This window comes from Ochlerotatus camptorhynchus, unplaced genomic scaffold (genome assembly GCF_037179485.1).
Source record: "Ochlerotatus camptorhynchus isolate MF236.1 unplaced genomic scaffold, CSIRO-AGI_Acam_v1.1 ptg000128l, whole genome shotgun sequence".
Classification (NCBI taxonomy): domain Eukaryota; kingdom Metazoa; phylum Arthropoda; class Insecta; order Diptera; family Culicidae; genus Ochlerotatus; species Ochlerotatus camptorhynchus.
Window position 1 is genome coordinate 4,593,129 of NW_027040618.1, and position 15,432 is coordinate 4,608,560.

Below are 15,432 nucleotides of genomic sequence, written 5' to 3' on the forward strand. Positions count from 1 at the left end.
AATGGGTAGTGTTCTAGCATAAATCGAGAATTTTTGGTGCATTCCGGTTAGTGTTGCACATGTGCTATATCGATTAGTCGTAATTTGCAAATGAAGTTGAGCAAGATCATCAGTCTGTGTAACAATGCTCAAAAGAGTTTATGTTAAGTTCATTCGTCACAAATTTACAAACTGAGAATTTTGATCTCGGATGAAAACGTCTACAGAACCATGCGTCTCCATGGGACATTAAGAGTCAAGAAAACGTGATCGTCGTCGTTTGGATATTTTAATTCATCAAAGTTTTCCCAAAACCTCTCGTATTCGCCGTCTCAAAAAAATCGTATGGAATAGTAATCATATTGCTACAAAATTCAATCTAGCCCTCACTCTCATTTCGCCAGCACCAACCGCGCCAAGATCGCCCGAAGAGTCTGCGATGGCGATCTTGGGTCCAGCAAGTCACAGATGAACATGCGTTGGCGCAATTCTCGCTATAAAAAGCTCCCCATGGGCGAGAACAAATTCAGTTGTTCTGGATCTTCTCGCGCGCGCGGTTTGGAAATTTGGCTCGGGTAGTGATTAAAGTGAAAGTTGGAAATTGTTGGTCATCAAGTGGATTTTTGGAAGTGATGCAGCAGTGATTCCTGTCTTCTTCCAAAGAGGATATCTGGAAGAAGTGAGTGTTCGAGTTGGATTAGATCACGGGTTTCGGCAGAGCCGATGGAGAAGCTGTTCAAATATTCGAACGAAATATATCGAAAACACGTGCTTGGATAACCGGAAATGATCGTAGTTCTATGAATACTAGAATATTTAAGTGGATACAAATTAGCGTAATCCCTGCGTAACACTTAACGTGCGATGTGTACTTCAAAATCAGTGAATCATGACTAAAAATCACAAGTTTTTTTGAAGAAAAAAAATCAAATCAAATCGCTATCAACTTCACCCTTTCCATGCTGCTTAACTGTGAAATTATCAAAAAGTTCAGAAACCTTATCAACGAGTTCATTCGCAGAGTGACATAATTTTATTAGAACATAATTAGACCGGCCAGCATGCGAATGGACCACATAAATAACCGCCAAAAACTTGAGATGCAGCAGCCAGTTTGAAATTCTAAAACAAGCCGTGTTATCAGTGAACCATAGAAATAAACGCAAAATTACTCAACTCTTGTCTTCCGCGTTTCCTTGCGCCGGAACGGTTTTAACCGACTTTCAGTATGCTCTCTTATCAACCTAGGACCAAAAAAAAGTGCGAGTGCGATTAGTGCAAAATTTTGAGTTTCGTTCTATTCCCCAGGATCAACGTTCCTAGCCCACGCAAGCGCCTCTGCGTGCCCACCACCAGGAAGTGTTCGTGAATTCAGAAACAATGTGCTAAGTGTACATACTGCTGCCGTAAGCAATCGCCCAGTTCAGAAATGAAGTTTCGAATTAAGCATACGGCACTGCTGCCGCTACTTTTGATAACTGTGATACTAGTCGAGCAGATGCGATGTGAAGACGAGGAAACGGTTCAGGTCAAGGTTAGGAAGGTGAAGAAGAGGACGAAAAAAGTCGGCAAGCTGAAATCTCTGAAGCCGAAGGAGAGACCCCAGGCAGATGCACCACCGTCGTACTCGGAGTACGACAACTACGATAACTACGACTACGGTGATGGGGAGCGGGATTACGATGCAGAAACTGGTAAGTGGAACTGAGAGGCGGTTAGAATAAGGTGGGGCAATAGGCGTTACAAACTTGGTTTCTCACGGCCATCTAATAAAAAAGGCTTGACGATGCAGATTTCAAAATTCTCCACGGAGAGTTATGGGAAATTTTTCAAAATGTTTATATTTTTCGAATTAATTTCAATTGATTGTTACTGTGGGGGATATAAGTCGATACAAACCTATTTCAACCACATTCATCACTTATTTTTTAAAAATATCGAATATTTAATAAAATACGCCTATTGAGTAGCCCTGTAGTTCTTGCTACCCGTACAATCATCGAAAAAATAATAAAACCATTTAAAAATGCCAATCCCATACCTCACCGTGCAAAATTATGATATCTGAATCTTCAAGCCTTTTGGCAAGCCTTGTAGGCCAAGTATTAGACGCCTATAGACCTAAGTGTATATATAAGCAATAATTGTTGACATCCCCAATGAAACATGGTCCAACATAAATCCAATAATGTTGTCATCGTTTTGCTGCTCATTAATTTATCAAATTGTAGCAATGCAGAATGGGAGCAAATATTTAAATTTGCCTAGTGACCAATTCGGCCTAATGGTGTTCGGCCTAGTGGAATTAGACCTGGTGAACCATCCTTGCTCTTCAAAACAGGGAACAGTTTTTTTTCAGTAATGAAAAGATCATATCTTTGTCCTTGTTACGTTTTATGCCATGTTGATAGTGAAAAGACTCGGGTCGCATTCCACCGATAATGATCTTGAAACAAGGAAAAAAATGGGTCAGTCTTCCTAATCTTCTCTTCGTTGTTCTCTAGTTTGAAGTGGATAAGACTAGGATTCTGATGCATGGTCAATATCAGTGTCAAGCTTGATTTTGTCGCTAAGGAATTCGATTTTGGCTGTCACGACTCGATTAACGACTCCTGAATGGGGAGGTGTCTGATGTTAAACTCATTATCTTCTGCATAGAACGCAAAAACGGTCGCTCTAAGGCCACCGAATCTTTCATATCACATCACACCACTAATGATACTTATGTTGCTGTAACCATTCAAATCCGGCGCTGACGATGACAAGTGTCACAAAACACACAACGAGCAATGTGACCCTAAAACCCCTTAAGAGAGACGTCATTAGTTTTTAAAAATTCAAAAGCAGGTTCGTTCAAAACCAAAATTACATTGGGAGATAAACCAGCCCACAGCTGAAATTCTCGTTAATACACGCAAACCAAAAATGTATTACATTCAATGTTTGTTGCATTCCCTATTACTCTTCGCAGCGAATATTTCAGAGAATCATATAATTTGGTCATGCAGACGATGCAATGATTTTTTTTGTCTATTTTATTTCGTGTTCTGTCTACACTTTCGACTGCATCAACATGTATTTAAGTGATTCCCTAGTCTTTCAGCTTCAATGTCATTAGATTGTTACGACTGAGCAAACGCATTTTGCAAGGTTTTTCTTGAAATGAAACATACGACAAACTGCAGCCGATTTCAAGTTGTCGATAATAGAACAGCTAGTTAACACTCAATTGTCCCGTAACATGGGTAGATCACCTTTTCGTGGTACGTTACGGGATGTAAGATCTGCCACCGATTCCTAGCCCTGACTACTTCAAACTAGGGGAACAGGATTTTTCAGTAATCCAAGGAACACATTTTAGTCCTTGTTACTTTTTATGCCTTGTTGATAGTGACAAGACTCGGCTTTGTCCACCGAGGATGATCTTGAAAGAAGAAAAAAAAATGAGTTAGTAAGTCTTCATCTATGTGATTCCTAATCTTCTATTCGTTGATTTCTAGTTTGAAGAGGTTAAAACTAGGGTTCTGATGCATGGTCATTATCGGTGTCATTCCTTAATTTTGTTGCTAAGGAATCCAATTTAGATTGACAAAGGGGCCCGCCTTTGCAGGATGTTTCAACACTCCGAAGGGTATAAATAGCGGGACCTTTCAATTAGAGTCGGATCCTTGTGATAAATGCAAGAATGACAACTGTATCAAAATCGAATACTCCATCATTTCTCAATAGTGATGAAGTTATACGACATGCACTTAACTTACGACACGGGATATACTACAAGAGATCAAATTACTGATGGCAGTGGTGTTAAGTCCCGAACAGAGGAAAAAAAATAACACTCAGTTCAAATGGAAAGGTTTCCGTAGAAAAAGATGTTGCTGACAATAGTCACACTCACCTGAGAAGATTGGAGCGATTTAAAATCGTTTTCAAACAGTTTTGGACAATTTTGCCGAAAATGTCATTTTGTAAACAGTTTGTATTGCAGCCTTTTTGTAATTTCAACACCATTTCACAAAAATTGAATGACATTCAGCAAATTGTATTCTTCGTTGAAAGCAGAGGTCTAGACTTTACATTATGGTTAACATGAAAGTTAAATAAGCATGGAACAAAATGTCTGAGCTCGATGTTAGTAGTAGTAGTAGCCTAATCGTCCATTTTGGGTCTATCGAGCACAAAACATCAAATAAATCCATGATCCATGTTTAGTTCAAAAGCTACCGAACTAAGCCAATGAGAACGCGTGGTATTGTGCTCAAAAACAAAAGAAGCGCTCCCACTGAATCAATTTTTATCTTCATCCGATAGACCAAACTGAATTCAAAGGCGTTTGAATGGCGTTTCAATGCGTTAGGTCGAGTTTAGTATCCGTAGGCCGAGTTTGGGGTCAAGAAACAGTGTTAGATTTCTAACAATATCCCAATAATCCAATCTTACGGTACGTACGGAAAGGTTAATAAGTTTAGAAGACATCTGCAGAGAAAAAATTCAATTTTGTGAAAAGAAAAAATACACTCGAAAAATAGAGGCAAAGGGCGGGTTATGTTCAGTAGGCCCAAAATTTGTTCTATTCCTAGTTCCTTTGTTACTTCTGCTTACGACAGGAATTCATTCGATGCCCCTCCATCTGATATAGGAAGCGGTTATCCTTATTCCCGTTATTAAATGTATTCCAATTGAGGGAAATAAGCGAAAAGGGAATCTCCCCTTTCACCTCCATGTATACCACTCGCTCACTCCGGAGCGAAATCCTCCCGGATGACACGCTTCACTATCCCGCACACTATTCACAGCATCAACGCTAGATCACTGTCGGGAATTTGGATGGAAGATCATACACTTTCACAAATTGATCCTAATTTCACACATGTGACATGTGTACCTGCAATGTCTTTAAATTCACATTATGAATAAATAAATCTTCCAAGGTAAACGTCAATGCATGGACCATCGATTGTTCTGACTTAAACATTTGAAAGGCGCTTGCTTCTTCGCAATCTGGTAAGTTGCTTCTATCTGAACGAGATCCACATCCAGTGTTTTCACGAAATAACACATTTCAATGATCATTTTAGAATCAATGAATTGCATCATTGGAGCAGTTTAAAATGTTGTTTCCTATAAGTCGAACTTTGTCGTGGAATAATATTTTGATATTTTTTCTCCTAGAAACTTGATAAAATCAGGTCCTGGAGTTTATTGCTTCATTTTCTTAAAATCTTTGAAAGAAGGTTGGCTTAAAACTGCTCTACAATATGATTACATACTTATGTTGGCATCAGACATTAGACATCAGACAACTAAATGAATTAGTAGCGTGAAATAGTTAAATAGTGAGGGATTTTTTAATGATTCAAGATACATTGGAGACTCAATCTAGAAATGTTTCCCGATAACAGATTTATGATTTTTTATGTGCTTGAAATTTAAAAAAAATGTACCAATGTCAACAAATACTGTCAAAAAATAATCAGAAATGCAAAATTATTTTCCAAGTTAATCGTTGAAATTATTCTCTGTTTTGAACTGAGCGTATCAAGTCTGGCATCTCAATTTACTATCCAAAATCGCAGTCTCGGAATTTTTGCCAAGTTCCAGCCTCTTAATGGATATTTTAAATCAATGTTGATCACGCTTGATTTTCGTGGACAAATATCAACAAGCAAAAGGCAGCGGATGATATTACCAGAGAGAATAGGAAGAGAGGCTAAGAGCATAGAGGTAACTCTAAGACCAGAAGGTCACGAAGAGACGAGCTCAACTTTTTGGCTCAGCTCTGGTACTATCTTCGGTCCCAAGCTAATCGATTCACCCCTCGAAACATAGAAAAATCCACTAACCCCTCATAGTGTAGTACTAGAATGTATACTAGATGGGGTGCGTTAGTCGATTTGCTTGGGACCAATAGGGTAGTCAAGTAGTGAGCCAATTTAAAATCGTTAGTTTCGTATTGATTGTTGCTAAGAGTGTGAAGCAAAAAAAACCTTATCGAACTGTCAAACTGGTACCACACACGAAGTGATAGACGGAGTAGCTCGAAAACTTTGGTGACGCACCTGCTATTACAATTTTTCAGTGTACCACATGGCAACACCACTACTACTGGATTGTACCAACCGGTAGAAACAAACGATTTTAAATTGGCTCACTACTTGACTAGCCTATTTGTCCCAAGCAAATCGACTAACGCACCCCATCTAGTATACATTCTAGTACTACACTATGTTTGTTTTGATTCGCTATGAAAGTTTGACAGATAAAATGAGAAGCTCGTGGATTTTCCTATGTTTCGAGGGGTGCATCGATTAGCTTGGGACCGAAGAGAGTACCAGAGCTGAGCCAAAAAGTTGAGCACGTTTCTTCTGTACCTTCTGGTCTTAGAGTTCCCTCTATGATTGTACCACATGGCAACACTAAATTTACTAGAATGTTTTGGTTCTATCTCTAGAGTGACTCTAAACTGAAATGCATAAAAAATGACAAAATGATACACTCTTTGCACACTGTCAAAGAATCATTGTACACAAAATCAATTTTGTTCAAATCAAAACAAAAAAACTAACCCATCTGGTGGCTGATGGCACAAGCTTATAAGAAAATTCTATTACAGCAAACCACATTATTTTAATTGATTTCTTCGCCAGTTAGTCGTCTGTCACTTCGTTTGTGCTGGTACCCTATCGAACAAAATGAACATAAGTTGATGTTTCCCAATGAAGGCTAGTATTGAAATCGCTGCGAATATATTTTGAAAAAAAAAAATTTAAAGATGTAAAAAGTACATGGACACATAAAAAGGTATGCTTGACTTTGAAGTGTAATATTATTTAGGGTATTTATATTTATATTCTTTACCTTTGAATTTGGGCGTCTATCAGTTATGAGGCGTACATGTATGGAAAAATTTCATTATTTTAAATAGCATATGTTTTCTACCAGCTTGATTGTGATACTAAAATAATGAAAAAGCTCAAACCAGGGTTAGAGATGGCACCATCATCATCATTAGCTTCATCATTTAAAAAAGATAATCAAATTTAAATTTTTAGTGCTGAACAAATAACGGCGCCGGTGGTGTAGTGGTAAGCGTGATTACCTCTCACCCCAGCAGGCCTGGGTTCAATCCCAGTCGGCACCGCCGGGATGCTCTGAGGCATAACATCTCTGATCACGCCTTCCTTCGGATGGGAAGTAAAGCCGTTGGTCCCCGGTTCATGAGTTTGATGGGTCGATAGGTAGGGTCCAGGAGATGCTCGATAGGTAGGGTCTAGGAGATGCTCACTTTGAGTGAACGCTCACGAATCATATGATCGCTGATTGTGAGGGTCGGAAAGCAAAATTGACAGATTTTATAAATCAAACACATACTTTACACCCTCTTCTTGTTACTTAAAAGTACAACATATCATTATAACAGCTAATGATTGCGTAATTCCGAAATATATTTTTTTATCGCAAGTGACTGGAAGCAACCCTATACCGTTGCTCTAAATATCAAGCTAACAAAACTCACCAGCTATGATGGTGAGTTTGAGTTTCAAGGTTTTTGCTTTACACCCGCACGTGACCCGAAGCTTTCATCACCACTGGCAGAAGTAATTTTGTGTCTGGCATGGGTGAAGAGTAAAGAGAGATAGCAAATTATTATATCTCTATCTACAAGAAAACGATGTGCAACGGTATTATTTTGGGGTCGAGTCAACTCGCTGCGAGCTGCAATTTCACATGTGATTAATAGTTTCGCAGTATCAAAGGAGTTTATAAAATCAATAACAAGCATGATATTTTGTTCCAATTTCCAATATTTGTTGGCTGTGATCTCGGCAAAATTCCCGTTTGTTAGCTGAATCTCGGCAAGTTTTCCAGTGAGATCCAGCAAAGTAAAATGCCGAGTTGCTCGGTGGTGCCCATCTCGGCAAAAAATCTAAGTGTGTAGAAACCAATTGAGATTTCTTGATTTCCACATTTTTTTTGCAATCAAATAGTTCCATTATTTAGAGATCAAGAAAATTTTACCAAGTCTTAAGTTTCCAAAATTTCTCCAAATCCTCCATATTCTTCACCTCATCCTAAAATCTTAAAAAAAAATATAGTCTAGGATATCGAAAATTGACGATAGCCCTAAAATCTAAAGGTTATTGTTTTTTTTTTCGGGTCAAAAATCACTTTGAGCTATCTTTTATGATATGTCCATGTCCATGGGACATATCATGTTGTAGTTCCTTATTACACTATTATGGGTCAGTCAGCTCTACGTGTTAATCAAATGGAAGTTGTCCATAATGGTGGGTATCCCATAATACTTGGGTGACTGTACTATGGAAAAATAATGAGATATTCGTGCTCTGCTCACAAGAATCCTCTTTCAATTGCGAAATTCAGTAGCATTCGAAGAATTCTGGGACCTCTAAAGAGACGATCCGAACCATTTCTTGTTTCCAATCTCAAGTCTTCGGAGACCCTCTAGGCCCACGCACATTAAATCCTGATCGGACGCGTTGCGGCAAAGTGTCAGCTAAATCTATTGTCTAACTGTCAAATTTACGTCGACGCAACGCAAACGGATCTAATGTGGGTGGCCTTTCAAAATCGAAGTTCATAACCGTCAACAGACAGCTCAGGGTCAGGGCCAGAGTTCGATGTGGTAGATTTGAAACAGTATCACCAACAATCAATACGAAACTAACGATTTTAAATTGGCTCACCACTTTAGTAGCCTATTGGTCCCAACCAAACGATTAACGTACCCTATTCTAGTTGAAATTCTATTGCTACACTATGTTTGTTTTGATTCGCTATGAAAGTTTGACAGATAACATCAGGGGTGTGTGGATTCATGCAGAACATGCAGGGGTGAGTGAAATAGCTTGGGACTGCTTGGGACCGTTGTTCTGGTACTGAGTGAGCCAAAAATAATAATGATTTTCTTCGGGACCTCTATGGTATCACTACGAAAAGGAGATCTACCCGGGGAACACTATTGTTACTAGCCTTAGATTTTGTAAGTTTGTCTAAGTCCCAGGATCTTGTGCATTTTTTGTATAATACGAGATCAAGATTTATTTTTTCAAAGCACAAGATCTTGAGAATTCTTCCAATGTGCACAAACGACACAAATAGAGAAGAAAACGGAACGTATGGAATTTACGTACAATTAATCACTTCATTCGAGCAGGTAAAATGATGTTTAATACCACTCGAACTTTGAAATAAACCATTATTTTGAGATTTTGTCTTCTAGAACCTCGAGAAAAGTAGCCAAGATTTGAGCGTTTAATTAAAAAAATAGTAATTTGTTGGTCTAGTTTTGAGAAATCGCTGGTAGAAAGTTACACCAAGCCTGCTTGACAAAGTGGTTCATTTTCGTTCTCTTTAGGTCAACAAAATGTGTTTTCCACAGTTGTTTGCAGGTCATCCATACAGCCGTCCTCAGTTTTAAAGAGGAAAGCCGAAGCAAAGCGCATGGTATTGAAAACTGAGTGAAGTTGTTATTTTACTTTTCTCTTTTTATGTTCTGAGGTGTATCCATCTCTGCGTTTTAAGCATGAAGCTACGTTGAGAATTAAGCCGAGAATTATGCCTTATTCGAAACAATTACCATTCTGATTGTAAATTTACTATTTTATAATTTAATATCGAAATATCTTCCTAAATAACTCATTCCTTCTTTCAACGCCCACGTAGCCAATCGCCCCACGGAATCCACCTTCCGCCAGCCGGATGACGAAATCCCGCGCGGTGAAGTTCCAGCTCCGCACATCACCGTAAGCGTGAGTCCACTGGAACCGGAATCGATCGTACAGCCGTTCACCTGCTATCACGAGGGTAAATGGCACCGGGAGAAGGATCAGTTCCAATCGGGCTACAAAGGTTGCGCCACATGCCAGTGCCGCAACAGCGTGATCGTATGCGATGAAGCCGACTGTCCCAAGATCAAAGCCGATGTAAACGTGGAAATAATTCCACCTACGACTTCGACGACGTCAACCACAACGACAACAACGACAACAACGACAGAAACTCCAGAATTTGATGCCGCTCAAATTGGCGGTCGGACTCCGTCGGGGCCATCCGGTGTCCCTGGAGAAGTTGGAGTGCCTGGAATTCCGGGAACACCAGGCGTTCCTGGAATGCCGGGACCTCCTGGACCACCACCAGATCTATCATTCTATACGCAGCAGCTTCAAGAATCAATGGCCGGTTCAGATAAAGGACCATCTCCAGACAATTTCCAGTTCATGCAAGCCCAAGTTGGTCCCGTAGGTCCACGTGGTCCCCCGGGTCCATCGGGTGTTGCTGGACCTCAAGGTTTCCAGGGAACACGAGGAGAGCCAGGTGAGCCTGGCCCAACCGGCGTATCAGGTCCTTCCGGCCCACGAGGACTACCGGGTCCCCCAGGAAAAGATGGAGCTCCGGGAGACGACGGTGAACAAGGCCCGCAAGGAAGCGTTGGACAGTCCGGTCCACGAGGATTACCTGGATTACCAGGAGTGCCTGGCATGAAAGGGCATCAAGGACTACTCGGTCAGGATGGTCCGAAAGGTGATCAAGGTACACCCGGAGAAAAGGGTTCAGTAGGATCGGTTGGCCCAATTGGTGCACCAGGAGCGATAGTAAGATTGCAAATTTATATTCTTCATATCTTGATAATCTAAAAATTTGTCCTACAAAATAGGGACCAGCAGGACCACGCGGTGAAAGAGGACGTGAAGGACCACCAGGGACTGCTGGATTGAGAGGTATCGATGGCATCGCAGGTCCTCCAGGACAACCAGGCCCAGTTGGCAAATCAGGCCCACCAGGTTTTCCCGGAACACCTGGAAACAAGGGAGACATGGGAGCACAAGGACCCAAAGGTTTGATTTATTTGCCCTTGGCAGTCCGTGAGCTGATTTTAGAATCTTCATTTTAGGCAGTCAAGGTCCTCAAGGCCCTCGTGGTGAATCAGGACGACCAGGTCAACCTGGAGAACCTGGTTTGAATGGTCCACCAGGAAAGGATGGAGCTACTGGTGAGAAGGGATCCAGTGGTGCACCGGGTATGGCTGGTCAACCTGGCTTCCCTGGACCCCGAGGAGCACCAGGTTCAAATGGCAGTCCTGGAGAAACGGGAATCAAAGGAGAACCAGTAAAGAACAATTTGCCAACCTAGTTATTTTCAAAATACATTATAATCTGCCTTCATCTAGGGTCTACCCGGAGAACGAGGCTACAAAGGAGACTCAGGAATAAAAGGCGAAGCAGGAGTACCTGGTCCGAGAGGATTACCCGGTGCTGTAGGTCCAGAAGGCAAACGAGGCAAGCGTGGTATGAAAGGTCCCACCGGTTTGACAGGTCCTCAGGGTGAGCGAGGATTGCCAGGTGTTCCCGGTTTACCTGGACCAGATGGAGCCCAAGGTGTTAAAGGACAAAGCGGAGATCGAGGTGCTCTAGGCCCCCAGGGTAACAAAGGCTCAACTGGAGACCCAGGACCTCCTGGTCAACCAGGTATTCAAGGATTGCGTGGAATGGCCGGTAGACCGGGTGCTCAAGGAAAGTCAGGAGTACCGGGAGAACGTGGACCTGCGGGATCCGATGGAAAGGTATAAGATAGCTTTTTTTTTAAATTTTGGAATCATGAATGTAAAATACAAATTTTTTGCTAGGTTGGAGAGCCAGGACAACAAGGCTTGCAAGGCCTTCCAGGCCCAATAGGTCTTCCTGGAGATAAAGGTAAATGCGATAATTATACAAAAAAATAACAAAATCAATAACACTGTCATCTTATCATAAGGATTCCCTGGAGAATCTGGCAAGGATGGTGATATTGGACCACAAGGAGCACAAGGACCACGTGGTGATGCCGGCAAGGATGGTCCACCGGGAATTCCAGGACCACCAGGTCCACATGGAAACGATGGAGATCGTGGCCCTCCAGGACCTGGAGGTAAGAAAGAGTTATGCTCGTGTCCTAAGAAACATCATTAAATTATCCCATCCTTGTTAGGTCCACGAGGCTTCCAAGGCCTACCGGGAACACCCGGTAATCCGGGAGCGCCAGGAAAAGATGGTCAAACTGGTCAACCAGGTCCAGTTGGTCCAGCCGGTCAGCCTGGTATCAGAGGCGAGCGTGGCTTCCCAGGAGAAAGAGGTCCAGTCGGTACACCAGGAACTCCAGGTCTTCGAGGAGAGCACGGTGCTCAAGGAAATGACGGCCCACCGGTAGGGAAAATATTATTTTAGCGAAATTAATATAAATTGAACTATATTTTACTTGACAGGGTTCACCAGGTCCAGCTGGTATGAAAGGTCATCAAGGAGCACCTGGTATGATTGGTATGCCAGGATTGAGAGGTCTTCCGGGTCCATCTGGTGAAAAGGGAGAGCGAGGGGCTCTAGGTCCAGTAGGTCCTGAAGGTGCCGCAGGTCGACAGGGCGAACGAGGTCTTCAAGGTCCAATGGGTCCAACGGGTCCCCCGGGAGAGCCTGCGGAGAAGGGAGAACCTGGTACACCGGGTATTCCAGGAGAACCAGGGACACCAGGAGCAGTTGGTGAACGTGGACCAGTCGGACCACAAGGTTTGCATGGATTCCCTGGGCCACAAGGCACAAGCGGACTGCCTGGACCTAAAGGAGATCGCGGTTCAATGGGTTTGAAGGGAGAACAAGGAAACAGTGGTAATCCAGGAATGCCTGGTGAGACAGGACCTCAAGGTTTAATTGGGTTGACTGGCAGCAAGGGCACTCGTGGTGAACCAGGATTGCGTGGAGAAACGGGATCAATGGGTTCTCCTGGAAGACCCGGTGATCAAGGTGCAGCGGTAAGAGTCATGAATATTGCAGACATAATTCATGTCATAGTAACATCAAAATATATTGTAGGGTCAACCAGGAAACCAGGGTCCCGCAGGAATTGCAGGAATTCCTGGTATCAAGGGAAATCCAGGAGACACTGGAAGATCTGGAAATCCTGGACCTCAAGGTTAGCCCAAACATTATATTATATGTATCAGAATTCTCATATATTCAGTTGATTCAATTTTAAGGAATGCCGGGTCAGCCTGGGCCAGAGGGAATCAAGGGATCGGCTGGTAGTGATGGTCCGGCAGGTCCACCAGGAAATCCAGGTCCTCAAGGCCCCCATGGAGATCGTGGAATGCCTGGTCTTCCAGGACCAAGTGGTAAGAAAAGCCTTATGCTTATGCTTATACTTATGATAAATTTATATGACCATTTTTTTCTTCTTGTAATGAATAGGTCAATCTGGTGCCCGAGGTCTCCGGGGTGCTGCTGGAGAACCCGGACAAGCTGGTAAACCTGGAAACGATGGGCCACCGGGTCAGATGGGAATTGCTGGACCACCTGGTCCTCAAGGTCACGCTGGAGATCCGGGTATTGAAGGCTCGCCTGGTAAACAAGGTCCATCAGGAATTGCTGGCCGAACTGGTGATAAAGGACCGGTCGGTTCTCCTGGTAGTCAAGGTATGCCTGGTACTCCTGGTCTTCCTGGTCCACCAGGACCACAAGGTCTTATCGGTCAAACTGGTGAACGAGGATTGCGTGGCGAAACAGGTCCTCAAGGTATCGATGGCCCTTCAGGTCCTCGCGGAAAACCTGGACCTCCAGGGTTAGAAGGATCAAAGGGAGATGTAGGAGAAGCTGGAGCAAAGGGTGTGAAAGGTCATCGAGGTTTAATTGGTCTGCAAGGATTGCCTGGTCCTGCTGGTTCTCCTGGAGATAAGGGTGATACTGGATCTGTTGGTCAACCTGGTAAACCTGGAGAATCTGGACCACGAGGTCCTCCAGGTAGAGATGGCTCACCAGGTCCACAAGGAATGTTAGGTACTGTCGGACCCCGTGGTTCTCCCGGAAATGATGGAAAGTCTGGACCAGTGGGCCCAGCGGGTCCTCCAGGACCTCCCGGTCCACCAGGTGACGGAATTGGGTATGATGCTGCAGCTTTGGCTGCATTGCTTGGCCATGGACAGATGAGCAATACTAAGGGACCTGATCCGAACCAGGGCGATGAACCAATGAAGTTCAACAAAGTATTTGAGCTAACCGAAGATGAGAGACGACAATTAGTGGAAACAGCTTTTGAACGACTGAAGACCACATTCAATACATTTAAGAAACCAGATGGAAAAAAAACATCGCCTGCCAAAACTTGCAGAGACCTGTTCGCTGCCTATCCGGAGTATAAATCTGGCCATTACTGGATTGATCCGAATGAAGGTGATGTTCGGGATGCTATCCTGGTGTATTGTGATGCTGAGAAAAGATCATCCTGTATTCTTCCGCAACCACTGCGGACCAAAGAACTGCACTACGTCGGCGATGAGCATGAAGTGTGGCTAGGAGAGATGGAAACCGGAATGAAGATAACCTATAAGGCTGATAGTAACCAAATCGGATTCCTGCAATTGCTGTCGGGATCGGCCTCCCAGAACATAACCTATCACTGCAAGAACAGTGTAGCGTATTTCGACAAGGAAAAGAACAGCTACCGTCAGAGCTTGAAGCTTCTAGCGTGGAACGATGCTGAACTCACGGCGAGGGGACCCCAGAGGCTGCGATACGAAACCGCTCTGGACGAGTGTCAGCATCGAATGTCTACGTATGCTCAAACGATCCTAACCTATAAGACGGAGAAACCAACGAGGCTGCCGGTAATCGATATTGCCGTACGGGATGTCGGTGAGCTGAATCAACAGTTCTGGATAGAAATCGGAGCAGTGTGCTTCCAGTAAGACAAAGTCGTTTAGTGAATTTAAAAAAAAAGAAGTATACTTTAGCTTAGGATAAATTGATTTCAGTATTAATTTGAATACATGAAATCGAAAAAAAAAACAACGACAATTTTCAAGTCAGGTACTGCCACAGCAGTAACAGACACCACTGCCAAAGCAATTGACACCAAAGAAAGTGATATTTTCGAGAGATCTTGTAGCAAGGTTTTACAACTAAGTCTAGCGTAGGTTCCCCTTTGTAGTTTATTATGAATTTAAGAATGTGTGTGTACAATAAAGATAACATTTAAATGTTAAATCAATTATATTGTTGATGGATGACAACTGCCATGAATTATGTGCTTGCAAATTAAAGAATTGCCTTAAAACATGCATGAGTTTATGCGCTTATGAGTTTTGCCTTGCAAAATTCAACGTCAGTATTCACGCGGCTGTCGACAGAAGCATACCACTCTTAATATGTGTCAGGCGATCGTCTGTTTACTCGGCAGCAACCATTGTGTGGTCCTCCTCATTGTTCTTCATCAGCATTTCTTTCAGTCGATGCGTCGACGACTTTGAAAGGCAACCGTTTCGTGTTGAATGTGTGAGTGCTGACCACATTTTGCGTCAATGGAAGCGCTCTGACTCTCGTTGGTGAATCTGCCATACAAGTAAACCACTGGAAGCAGCTCCCGTTCTGGTGGAGGAAGCTTATTGGATAGCGGAAGATAAAATGTTTA

At 42.8% G+C, this 15,432-nt stretch overlaps 1 protein-coding gene across 1 annotated transcript; it reads left to right on the forward strand.

The window, feature by feature from the left end:
* Window positions 1–526: 526 nt before the first annotated feature.
* Window positions 527–15,008, forward strand: LOC135700104 (collagen alpha-1(I) chain-like). The gene is made up of 13 exons (XM_065220495.1): window positions 527–658; window positions 1,288–1,673; window positions 9,667–10,595; window positions 10,658–10,838; window positions 10,895–11,109; window positions 11,171–11,563; window positions 11,627–11,693; window positions 11,755–11,907; window positions 11,968–12,182; window positions 12,242–12,781; window positions 12,843–12,942; window positions 13,007–13,141; window positions 13,218–15,008. Exons 2-13 carry the CDS (start codon window positions 1,409–1,411, stop codon window positions 14,708–14,710), a joined length of 4,686 nt encoding a protein of 1,561 aa, XP_065076567.1. The 5' UTR covers window positions 527–658; window positions 1,288–1,408; the 3' UTR covers window positions 14,711–15,008.
* Window positions 15,009–15,432: the final 424 nt, after the last annotated feature.